At 40.7% G+C, this 13127-nt stretch overlaps 1 protein-coding gene across 7 annotated transcripts in view; it reads left to right on the top strand.

The window, feature by feature from the left end:
• The window catches only part of LOC115374976 (nucleoprotein TPR-like), a 71307-nt gene that overhangs the window by 41471 nt on the left and 16709 nt on the right, over nucleotides 1-13127 (top strand). For all 7 annotated transcript variants that reach the window (XM_030074171.1, XM_030074178.1, XM_030074175.1 and 4 more), the window contains exons 29-41: nucleotides 293-424; nucleotides 603-733; nucleotides 3131-3341; nucleotides 3765-3914; nucleotides 4477-4590; nucleotides 4726-4821; nucleotides 5313-5525; nucleotides 5681-5719; nucleotides 6075-6245; nucleotides 6746-6857; nucleotides 7064-7257; nucleotides 8493-8563; nucleotides 9987-10186. In XM_030074171.1, the coding sequence (XP_029930031.1) occupies nucleotides 293-424; nucleotides 603-733; nucleotides 3131-3341; nucleotides 3765-3914; nucleotides 4477-4590; nucleotides 4726-4821; nucleotides 5313-5525; nucleotides 5681-5719; nucleotides 6075-6245; nucleotides 6746-6857; nucleotides 7064-7257; nucleotides 8493-8563; nucleotides 9987-10186 (1834 nt within the window). The remainder of the gene's footprint in view (nucleotides 1-292; nucleotides 425-602; nucleotides 734-3130; nucleotides 3342-3764; nucleotides 3915-4476; nucleotides 4591-4725; nucleotides 4822-5312; nucleotides 5526-5680; nucleotides 5720-6074; nucleotides 6246-6745; nucleotides 6858-7063; nucleotides 7258-8492; nucleotides 8564-9986; nucleotides 10187-13127) is intronic.

Here is a 13127-nt window from a genome sequence, read left to right as displayed (position 1 = left end):
CACCTACTTTTTCCCCCAACTTTGAATGTATTTTTCAGTCTGTGAAAGAGGTGCATACTAGCTAAAACAGGGTGTTTAGTTACCCTGCAATGCAAAATATGCTCTGGCAGCATGGTGAAAACTAAAAAAAAAATATGAGCAGAACAGGGAACAGGGTATATTAGAGCTACCCTCCATCTTCATCTAAATCCACTTGTCTACACTGTACTGTCACTTCGGTGGAAGTGCAATATTTGAGCTTATGCAAAGCTCACAAGAACACATTCCCCCCTTCTTTCTCTGTCTGTATCAGGTGACGAAGCTCCAGGTTGACATCAGCCCTCTCCAGGACTCTTTGGCCAAGCTGTCTGAGAGGAACGGCTCCCTGCAAGCTGATAAGAGGATCCTGGAGGATGACCTCAAACGCTTGCAGACCAGAGTACAGGTAATCTACAGCTGTGATTGAAGTGTATCGAATCTCTTTCATTTTCTGGATTCATTTTCACTCACTTTTGTGTGTGTGTGTGTGTGTGTGTGTGTGTGTGTGTGTGTGTGTGTGTGTGTGTGTGTGTGTGTGTGTGTGTGTGTTGGGTGGGTGGATGTGTATGTGTGCGCATCTATAGCAACTGGTGAGCCAACAGAAGGACAGCAATATAGAGGAGCGACAGAAACTGGCCAGTGAGAGAGAAGCTCAGCAGAGACGCATCGCACAGCTAGTTGAAGAGACTGGCAAACTAAAGACTGAACTGGCCAGGTAGAATACAAACACAGACAGCATATACACACCATGCAAACAAACACTCAGACACAACATGGAGCTAACCATAAAACTGCCAAGCTATTGAGCTGGCCAAGTTGACCAGCAACAAAATGAAGCTTTAAGTGTAGGGGTGGGGGTCTGTGCAAAATTTGGTGCCCACCGGCCAGTAGGGGGTGCTGTTATGCTTGTTTATTTATATCTGGGGAATACTTGGTCTGATTTACATGAAAATCGGGGCAATAGTTTCCCATACCATACTGCGTGCCAATTTTGTCTCAAATCCATAGTGTTTTTTCCACAAATCATTTTATTTTTTTACATTTGTCAACACGTTAAAATTGCAGAAATCGTGACCTCACAACTACCACATACTTTTCCCAAAAAACTTCATTTGAAGTTTAAACCAGTCAGCACAAGTGGAATTTTATGTGTGCAGAACATCATCTTGATATCTGTTGTACTGTGGAAGAAAACAAAGGTTAAGTTTGCACAACAAAACACTATATTTAAAGAAGACTAGCAGCCTGCTACAATAGGTGGCCCTCCCCCACTCTACTACACATTCTGTGAGACAGACTTTTATCCCCCCAAAAAAAGGTAGTTTTTCATTACAAGAGGCCGCAATTCAAACAGACATGCACATATGAGACATTCATCTTTTCAGTGTTTTTGGCTGAATCCAGCAGTACTAAACGTGAAACGATGTGATGCCAACAGCAGCCCATAGAAGCATGAAAAGCGGGCAGCGCCATTTTGATGTTTTTGCCAGATGTAATGCCTTCGCACTACCTGTTAGACAGGAACTTTATATCTGTGTGCCTTCACACATTTTGGAGCTAACATAAAGAAGGTGTACATCTACTTTCTCAACAACTTTTGCTCAATTTGGTGATAACAGCCTCACATGAATAATACATTCATGATTGTCAAAACCAATGCAGCTAGTGTGGTTCAGTGGGTAGACCTGTGGGCTTGTAGGTCGCTGGTTCAAATCCCATCCCCAGCACAGTTTAATGTTTTTCTGAGAAAGACATTGGCAACTACACAAACCACTATGCGTGCAGAGCAACAGGCACATTAAAAATTTCCTCTGAAATTTTATTTTATTGTTGTTGTTGTTGTTGTTATGTGTCTGCTGCAAAGAAGACATATATTGCTATTCTGCATACTTATTATTATTATTACATTTTGGAGCTAACATAAAGATGGTGTAAATATGCTTTCTCGGCAGTATTTGCTCAGTCCAGTGATAACAGCAAAATTTTGGCAAGGGAAAATCTGGCAGGGCTCAGGATATCTATGAAAATGGGTTCTATGGGCACCCATGAATGTCCCCTTTGCAGACATGATTACCTTACGCTAATACTACATGCAGTTTTGGGGCACAAACCATGCAGTGCAAATGTGTTGTTTTTGCCTTTGCCAAACAATGTATTTCTCAGTCTTGGAGTTGCATAAATTGCATTTGACTGAAAAGCTGCGACTTTTGTGGATTCAGTGAGCGACATTTGGTTCATGTTTGATGATGTTAGCCCCCGTAGTAGACATTTCATTGTTGTGAGACAATTTTTTTGAAACTTGCTGTCACTGTATAAAATGACCTATTTTGACCTCTAGGATAATCACAGTCTCATCAAACTTTACAGCCACAAATCAGAGGATAATTAAAAAAAAAACAAAAATGACAATAAATCATATAATATCAAATCACAATACTTAAGAATCGCAATACATATTGAATTGGCACCCAAGTATCATGACAGTAGCAAATCAGGAGATAAGCGTATTGTCTCAGCCATATTTAGGTGAAACATTAGTCAACTTTAGTCAAAAGTTCTGTGAAGATCAGACTCATCCGCAATACAGACCGCTAATTATGGAATACTATGTTTTCTTCTCCTTGGGACCAAATTTCATTTTGACCCAGCCTCAGTTTCAGTTGGTAAAGGGATTCAGGAACTTGACTGATTCTAGTGGTTGACTTGAGAAATAAAATAAACATTATCGCCAATTTTTTTAGGGTTTGTATCACCACTCACTTTACAGATTTTAACCAGATATTCAAATGAAAGAATAATCAACAATCAAGCCACACTGAAACTATCTCTGAAAATTAACAAAAAAGGCTGCTGGAAGAAGCAACAGGCCTTCTCTTCATTAGAAAATAAAGACAGTGTTCAGTGAGACTAAATAACAAATGTAAGTCTGCATTGTAATGTGACTGGACATCTGAAACAACCCATTGGGACATCTATTGGTCGATCATGATCAGTGGCAGATTGAACTGAGTTTGCCTAAAAATGGTATTTTTTTTTTTTTTTAATTATATTAAAACTTTAGTATAAGAGAATCTACGTAAATTTATCATTTTTATTCCCATGTGCTGATCAGATCCAGTGCCAGCAGTAACTCGGCCCAGTCTCAGCTACAAGCCCTCAAAGACTCTGTGGCCCGACTGACCTCAGAGAGAGACATGGCGAAGAAAGACCTGGAAACAAAATCGAATGACCTTGTGGAAAAGAATAAGACCATCACCCAGGTCAAGAAGATCGGACGGCGCTACAAGACCCAGTACGAGGAGCTGAAAGCCCAGCATGACAAGGTGGGACTGTGCCTGGCTTGGTTCACTGGTTGGTTTGCAAACTAATTTTTTACTAAATGGATGAACAGTTGGCTGATTCATTGTGGGTTTTTGAAGCACATTGCTAATAATGATATTTTTGGCTAACTACCAAACAAGAAGTTTTTGGCTGACATGCCAAGGGCTAATAAAACAGTTTTTTCTCACTAATATATGCAGTGTATGATTTATTGTGTGTTTGTTTGTTTATGATGACCTCACAGCATTAACTAACACTAGGGTACTTAACAAAGAACTCAGTCAAGATGTAGAGCAGTGGCAGCCAGTAAGTGAGCAGCCTGACTGATACAGAGTCATAGTTTAGATATGATGTGAGCAGCTCATAGCAATGTTTTCATTCAGAACTATATTTTATTGTGTTCATGTGTGTGTCTGTTTTCTCAGCTGGTGGCAGAAACAGCAGCTAGATCAGGAACTGAAGCCGGACCGAGCAAGGAGGCGCAGCAGGAGCTCAGTCAGGCCCAGGAAGAGCTCAGCAAAGCCAGAGAGGAACTGAGCAGGTGTAAAGAGGAGGTGCAGAGAAAACAGGAGGAGGTGAGCAGGAGAAGTATCTTTAGAAAACTCTTACTGACTTTAGAGAACCTTACCTGAACAAGTAAACATGTTTTTCCCCAACAGTGGTGCATCCTACTCCCATCTTTGATCAGGAGCAACAGAGAGTCAGTAGAGCTCATACCTCTGATATAATATGTACCAAAGAGCACAACCACAACTGGGCGTGGTTGTCTATCAGTTAACTTGTCAGCAGTTACACAGCAAGTCAGACAACATCCCACAAGGTCCCCTTTGGAGAAATTGTACTGAAGTGGGAATGGCCCAGTTGGTGTGATGTTAATCCATTGTGAAGTCCTGTTACTTATTGTGATATACCACACCCCCTTTTTTGTTTTTCTAATTTTTTGATTGAACTACCTGAAAACAAAATCTGAAACAGAAGTTTTCATGGCATTGCTGTGGATGATGTTTTTGGTTGAGCCTCAAGTTTTATTATGTCGGCTATCCTGTACTTTCTGTGTAATTTTAAATTTCCCTAAATAAGTTTTAATTTTGTGTTGGGCTTGTCAGGAAACTGCCTATTGATTTATTTTTTCATCAGGCCCAGAAGTGCCAGCAGGAGTTGGAGGCGGCTCAAAAGGAAAACCAGCAGACCAAGGAACAGTTTCAGGATGTCCAAAATCAGCTGTCCCAGATGGAGAACCAGCTAACACAGGTACTGCAGCTTAACCTAACTTAGTCTGTCTATGGTCTGGCCATTTTCTAAGTGAGGGAAAATGCAACAATTACTTCATGGATTTGTTCAGTTGACATTCATGTCAACTTTTGAACTGGTTTGTTGGTTCTGTAGGTCCAGTCCCAGTTGAGCCAGAGCCAAACACAACTCCAGCAGCATCAGACCCAGAGTCAAAAAGACCTTCAGCAATCCAAGAACCACATGCAGCAGGTACTGAAGGCTGCGTGGAAAAACTGCACCGGACACACAGACACAGCTCTTTAAATACCATGAACATGAACTGCTTACTGAATTTTTCTTTTTTTCTGGATACTGCAAGGTTTGTTATTAAACATAAACTCAAATGTAAGTGTTCTTCTGTGTTAAGTGTGAGAAGTAGGAACAACCATAGTTTGCTACTGCAGGTAGGGATGGGAATCGGCAGGGTTCCCCAAACACAGTTCTGAATGTATTTTCTTCATATTTCGATAAAGCATATGTATTTTAATTTAATTTAATCAAATTGTATTTAATTGAAAATTTTTAATTCATTTTTTAAAATTTGATTTAAATTAAGGACAAACTATCGATTCAGGGTCAGCGTGTAACTGAATCAATATGTACCATAGGATCCAAAAAAATTCACCCAGTGCCAGTCTGTGGTTCATTAGAAGCAGCAGGTCGACATTAACCAGTCTAATCTGCTGACTTGTCATTTGTAGTTACAGAACCAGTTAAAATCATCACAGTCTCAAGCCCAGGCCCGTCAGAATCAGATTCAGCAACTCCAGAGAGAGCTCCAGCAGGCTAAAGAAACCCTTCAGCAGAACCTCACCAATCAAAAAGAACTACAACAGACCCAACTAACCAGTCAGCAGAGCTACAACCAGGAAGTCAACACCCTTAAGACTTCTCTTAGCCAGTCAGAAAGCAAGGTGAGGTGGCTTTTGTCTATATCTACTTTGTCTTTCCTCTGTCACTGTAGAAGACTTTGGTTGATTCCTGATGTTTAAACTAGATATTTAATGTCCTGCAATAAAACTAATAACAAATAACTAGTGCATCTCTATCCATTGTTCCCTCCAAACAGGTGGCTGAGCTGCAAGGCCAGCTGGACAGCCTTCAGAAGGTAAACTCTGCACTTCATTCTTTTATCTTCCACACTAATGTTTGAATCTTGCTGACTGTTGAACTCTGATTTTCCTTTCAACAGCCCCATAGGTAGCTTAAAGGGTAGAAAAAGTCTTTCTCTATATTGTATGACAATGACACAAACATATTCTGTTTGTTGGTTGCAGTGCTACACTGAAGCTACATCACAAATAAATTGTAAACTCATCTTTCTTCACTCCTCTCTTCCTAATTCTGTTCTTATTCTTCCATCCTTCCCTTATTTACACTCCCCCATCCCCTCATGCCTTCTAATATTCTATTCATCTGTATTTTATTAATCTATTTTTTTCTACCTCATCCATCTGTGACAGACTGTTGGTGAGTGTGAAGCAGAGAACAGGCGCTTGCAGGAGCAGCTCACTGAAGCTAACCAGGCTAACGAAGCCAGCCAGAGCTCCCTGTCTGTCCAGTCCAGCAGTGTTAACGTTGCTGGTGACACTAACCAGGCACTACAGGAGGAGCTGGCTAAACTCAGACAGGAGGTACATCAAATGTTTATTCATTACTGTTGTCCAAATGCTGTCTTCCATTTTTGCCTGTTAACAGTAAATTGTGACTGATTCGGATTTTACCCACTGTCATTAATTATTTTCCACATGTGAAAGCCACATTTTCTCTCCTGTATGTGTTAAAGCACATTCTTGTTCTTGTTCTGAAGAAAAAAACAACCTGCATTAGGGTTGCACAATTATGGCTAAAAATAAAATCACAACTATAAAAAAAAAAAAAAAACTTCTTAAGAAACTGAACTTTATTAACAGTGGATCCTCTTGAACTTTAAATATAATTGAATTGAAAAACAAATAAATACATCATTTGTTATATTTTCTGGTATGCATGATCGCCTGAAGCCAAAATCATTAAAAATTAAAAATTGCTTGTGCAGCCTTAAGCAGAATTTAGTTCAAGGAATTATCCAGGATAAAGGTTAAATAATGTGAAGCAGATTAAAATGAATTATGTTGGTGGTGTTGTGCTGCAGCTGTCAGACAGCAGCAACAGAGAGGAGCAGCTCAGGCAGCAGATGGCTGACAAAGAAGAAAAGACCAAGAAGGCTTTCCTCGGAGCCAAGACCAAAATCAATCAACTAAATAGTAAGTTACTGCTGACATTTTGTGCCCAATCAGCCACTAGTGGTCCTTGTCAAAGGCACCTGAACACAGCACACAGGCACAATATGTTGCCTGTGACTTAATCTCTGTATTCATTGGCAATTACAAACATGGGGCAAAAATCTCAAAAAAGGAAAAAGATGGAGTGTTTGTAATTTGTGACTTGCTTGTCTTGCCCTGGCCTTCAGGTGCAAAGGAGCAGCTCTGTCAAGAGATAGAGGAGCTGAAGCAGTGTAAGGAGGAACAGGAGGTGAGACTGAACGCCCTCAAGTCTCAGTATGAAGGTCGACTTCTCCGACTGGACAGAGAGCTCAAGGAGATGAGAGAGACACAAACACACTCTGACTGTCGAGAGGAGGCTCAGGACCAGAGTGCCTCTAAGGTACAGCCATCATGCCACATAAAACTTATATGCAAGTTTTATTTCACCCCTTAACAAAAATCTCTATCTCTTTATTTAATTTTTTAGAAGGGAATTTGGGGATTTTTTTTTTTTTTTTATCAGTGAAAGATCTCAAGTACAGTCATCCCAGCCAGACTCAGTCAACACAGTCATTGCCAGATGATAGCTAACTGAGTCTCCTGTGCGTGCGGCTCTCCTGCCTGCTAGGAAGTTTTTAATTAGCAAGAGTACAGGAGTTTCCCCGGTTACATTATTGCAAGAGGAAATGCATTGCACCTTTCATGCTCAGGCAGGCAACAAACAATTGGGGCAGGCAACAAACAATTGATTCATCAATTCATATTTCTATATGTTATTTATTGTACTGTTTTTGCATACAAGACAGTGCAGAAATCATGGCAGTCAGTCAGATACAGAGCACAGCAGACACCACAGGTAGGGGACACAGAAGGCAGTGTGAGGCAGCCCTGAGAGAACAGACCTTCTTGCTGTTAGACAATAGCAATAATTATTGCACCACCATTCCACCTCATGCCAGACCAAACTGAACCAAATGAACAGTGCCACAAAGTATCAACTGTTTTATTCTACTCTATTTACTTTATTCAAACCACAACAAAGGGACCACGTGTAAAAACGCACCAAGACTGCATTCAGTTTCCTTTTCATTTCACAAGGCTTTTTTAAAGTTATAAACTTGTTGTTTATTTTTTTTTATTTTAATTGTTTTAAGTTTTCTGGTATGATTGTGTTTGACGGTATTTATTTCTCCCAACACAAAGAGCCTTTGAAGTGTGCACCTTTTTTCTGGTCATCAGCAATGGTTTGACAGAGGTTTCAACTCATTTTGATTACAATAGGACTGCATAATTAAACACCCCAAACCTGGAATAGAGGGTGTTTTGCTACTAGAGTTAAAAGCGATGTGTATTTTTAGCATGGATGCTGGTGAATATTCTGTTAAACTAGTTAGTACCAGTACCAGTTAAAATATTTCCAGTGGACCTGTTGTACAGGTTGACCATTTAATTTTCAAGACTCATGACCTTAAAAACCAAACCAAAAATGGAAGGCTGAAAACAAAATTTTGCTGCTCAACATCTTTTCTCTAAATATGCAATATCATTGCTCCTAACTGTGATAGTGTCAGTCTGTTACATTTTCCAGTGGTGAGAATTCCAAAATATATATAACATATTTGTTTGTGTGTGTAGGTGGGTGATCAGCCCAGATCAGCAGACCAGAGGCAGATATCTCTGAAAAATCCTGCCCAAGACAGAGGAAGGTAACACAGACACACACACACACATTAAAAAAAGAGCAAAAAAGATTACCAGAAAATTTGCCAGAAAAAAATGAAATGCCTCTCTTGTAATTAAAAAATACATATTTAGAAGTCATATCGATAATGCTGGATTGACGTCAGATTTCCTTTGGCTAAATTGTGAAAAGCTGCACTCAGACCCCTTTCACAAGCATTCAACCCTTTTAAACATGAACAAATTTACTTGATTTCTTTCAAAAACATACGGGGAAAATGCAAATTAGCAAGAAATTACACATAAAATTGCAAGTATTTTATGTGTAAGTGTAAGTAAAAACTTAAAAGAAAATGACCAGAAAATACAAAAAAAATTAGCCCCCCCAAAAATACATATTTTTTTTATATTTAGCAAAAATTTGCAAGTTAGTAAAACATTACCAGGAAATTTGCATAAAAGTGTTTTAACAAATACAAGAAAATTATGTATAATTGATATAAGTATATGTTTAAATTAAATTACAACAATATTACTGTAAAGTTACCAAAAAAAACTTCTGTATTCTGAATACTGAATTCCCTTAGGCTGCTCTCCGCCCAGAATCCATGTATGAGCAAAATAAACACATGGAGGGCCAGAACATGGAAAAGTGAGGTTGTGAGCAAATTTAAAGGCAGAATGAGTAGGATTTATCATTGCTGTTTGTCAACACAACATTCAAAGTTGGTCCCTTCTCCCGGCTAAGCTAATGGCCAGGAGTTTTTCTTCCCTGGAATGGCAACGGAATGAAAAAACTGCCCAAGATGTGAAACATTCTGTCGCTGTCCTAGGAAAATTGGCCCACCGGCCTCTACCGGTCCAACAGGAAACAGACCAGCAGTGTGTCACTCTTCATCCCCATCTTCTCCCTCAGTGCTCACCAGTGGATGAAAGTTAACCCCAGCTTCACTTTTGTTGTGGAACAAGCTTTGTCTGCTTGGCGCTCTTCCTGCTAGATTTCCTTTTTCCATAGTCCATGTTTGCAATTTTTGTAGCCTCCTATTGAATGTGGTGCTGTCAATCTGGCACCACGCCCTGTTATTCGACCTACCTAAGTGATGATTGAGTGGGATTACTTGTGTATGAATCTATATACTGTTTTTAGGAAAATCCTATTCATTCTGTCTTTAAGTAAATTGACCATACTGAGCTTTTTCAGGCTGAGGGCTAACACACAGCATGTCAGTCAAATGAAAAGATTGATGGCTTTGAAAACACACTTACAGTATACACATAGTTTAAATAAACAGTTCATCTGCTATCCTAATTAGCACAAGAAAAAAGAAGAAAAGACAGGAGAAACTAGTAGAACTAGCTGCCTATGAAAAGAGCCTGATGTAGACAAATACCAGAGTAGTAGTCAGGATATCCTGCTATCAGTCTAACTCTTGATTCTGCTTCTGTCAGCTCCAGTCTGTCAGACCCTCCCACGGCCAACATCCGGCCCACCCCGAGCACGCCCTCTCCGAGCAGCAAGCCAAGCCCTTCCCCTGGTAACAAGGCCACACCCCGTGCCAGCATCCGGCCCATGGTTACCCCAGCAACTGTCTCCATGCCAACGCCCACTGCTACTGTCATGCCAACCACACAGACAGACAGCCAAGAGGGTGAGTGAGAGAGTGAGAGTGAGAAAGAGAGAGAGAGAAAGAGAGAAAAGATAAAAGAGCAGTGTAAATACAGGTGTTACTAATGAGATTAATAATCTAATAATTTGCTCCATTGAAGTGCGTCAGAGTCTTTGTGTGAGCCAGCATGAACAGCACCAGGACCCTGGCTCTATTAGACCTAAACAGCACAGAACTGTAAATAATGTAACCAGTAACACCTGTGTTTACCTGCTATTTCATGTCAAAATGCCTGCTGTGAAAAAGGTGTATTGTGAAAAGAAATTGTGTGACAAATCAAAGTGTCCTTTTCCACATTTTACTTAAGCACTGCAGTTTAATAATAATAATTAAAAAAAAAAGTATCTCAGATCAGGATAATAAATCAGGACAATCGTGAGTAACCAAGTCACATGAATGATTTAAAAAAGCTGCCCAGCTTGCTAATGTACTCACCAGTCGCCACAAGGGGGAGCACACATCTTTCCAGTAATTCCAGAATTCTAAGCCTGTCACCATGTCTCAAGGCTTTTGTAAAAATATTTATTCTAAACAAAATGTTAGGTAAAGTGATTCCAGTATGTTTTAGTACCATTTAAAGAGCTTTAAGCATATTTTGATGATTATCAGGATAATACTATGAATCGCAATTCTTTTGGTCAGGCTAATCAGGACATGAAATTTTCATATAGCCCTATGCTTAAAATAGAGCAACCTCTTTGACTGTATTATAAAAGGAAATTATGAACATAAGTACTAAGTAGTACTGGCTTTTTTTCATATTTTCAATATAATCTATCCACATCCCTTTTGGCTTCAGTTTTTACTTGTGACGGTGAAGTGACAAAAATGTAAATAAAAAGGATTTTCTTATGTATCAGGGAATTGCTGATTATTGTGAGGAAAAAGAATTTCTATCTTATGCTGAATCAATCTCTCACCCTCACCCTCCCACCTTTCCACCCTTAATAGTCCAGAAATACCATATATAGTGCATTCAGAAAATATTCAGGCCCCCTTCACTTTCTTCACTTCACAATTCATTTTTTCTCTCATTAATCTACACTCAGTACCCCATAATGACAAGGTGAAAACTTTTTATATATATATATTTTTTTAATAAATTTATTAAAAAGAAAATACTGAAAAATCACATTGGCATACATATTCAGACCCTTTACTCAGTGCTTAGTTGAAGCCCCTTTGGCAGCAATTACAGCCTCCAGTCTTTTTGGGTATGACACAACAAGCTGTTAACACCTGGACTGGGGGATTTTCTTCCATTCTTCTTTGCAAATCCTCTGGAGGAGGATCTCTCCAGAGATGATAGATAGGGTTCAAGTCAGGGCTCTGGCTGGGCCACTCTAGGACATTCACAGAGTTGTCCCTAAGCCACTCCTGTGTTGTCTTGGCTGTGTGCTTAGGGTCACTGTCATGTTGAAAGGTGAACCTTCATCCCAGTCTGAGGTCCTGAGTGCTGTGGAACAGGCTTTCATTGAGGATATCTCTGGACTTTGCTCCATTCAGCTTTCCCTCAACCCTGACCACTCTCCCAGTCCCTGCTGCTGAAAAACAGCCCCACAGCCTGATGCTGCCACCTTCACTGTTGGGATGGTACTGGGCAGGTGATGAGCGGTGCCTGCTTTCCTCATTCCTTCATTCATCTTCTAAACCGCTTATCCTCACTAGGGTCGCGGGGGGGGTGCTGGAGCCTATCCCAGTGCTCATAGGGCGAAGGCAGTGAAACACCCTGGACAGGTCGCCAGTCCATCGCAGGGCAGACAGACAAACACTGACATTCACACACACAGTCACACCTCACCTAACCTGCATGTCTTTGGACGGTGGGAGGAAACCGGAGTGCCCGGAGGAAACCCACGCAGACACGGGGAGAACATGCAAACTCCACACAGAAAGGACCTTGGGCTCCAGACATAACGTTTGGAATTGAGGCCAAACAGTTCAATCTTGGTTTCATCAAACCAGAGAATCTTGTTTCTCACAGTCTGAGAGTCAAACTCCAAGTGGGCTTTCATGTGTTTTGCACTGAGGAGAGGCTTCCGTCTAGCCACTCTGCCATAAAGCCCAGATCGATGGAGGGCCACAGTGATGGTTGTCCTTCTGGAACTTTGTCCCATCTCCACACAGGATCTCTGGAGCTCAGTCAGAGTGACCATCGGGTTCTTGGTAACCTTTTTGACACTAAGACCTTTCTCTCACGATTGCTCAGTTTGGCCGGGTGACCAGCTCTTGGAAGAGTCCTGGTTGTGCCAAACTTCTTCCATTTGAGAATGATGGAGGTCACTGTGCTCTTGGGAACCTTCAGTGCAGCAGAATTTTTTTTTGTAGCCTTCCCCAGATCTGTGCCTTGCAACACTGCTGTCTCTGAGCTCTAAAGGCAGTTCGTGGCTGTGTTCCAAATCACATACTTCTACTTTTTACTTTTAGTATGTACTACAGCTGCCCTTACAAAGCATGTAGTGTTATATTATATGCAGTATCCATATGTATGCATACTATTGGGACACACTACATACATCATCCCTGAACTCTGACCATCTTGCTCACTTCCGCCGCCGTCCGTAGCGCCACATTTGAATGTTGTTGTCAAAATGCTAGTGCTGTTTCATACTGCGCTGTCGTCTGTCATATTTCTGATCTTCTGTCTTTCTGTCGCTGCTGCTGTCACTGACATGCAACATGTGTGTCGTGTTGTCTTCCGTATGTGGGTGTGGCTTGTACACGCAGCTCAGTCAGTGCGACCTAACTTGTGCTGCGCAAAGGATTGTGGGTCAGAATGGCCAGAGAAGCATGCTGACATGCATACTGCAAAATCTGACTAGATGTAATAGAACATCCTGTTATTCTTGGCGTACTGCATCTTGTCATTTGGGGGTACTGAGTGTAGATGAATGAGACAAAAAATGAATTGAAACGATTGTAG

The sequence above is a fragment of the Myripristis murdjan genome, chromosome 17 (genome assembly GCF_902150065.1).
Source record: "Myripristis murdjan chromosome 17, fMyrMur1.1, whole genome shotgun sequence".
NCBI lineage: Eukaryota > Metazoa > Chordata > Actinopteri > Holocentriformes > Holocentridae > Myripristis > Myripristis murdjan.
This window is presented reverse-complemented; position numbering and strand designations above follow the sequence as displayed.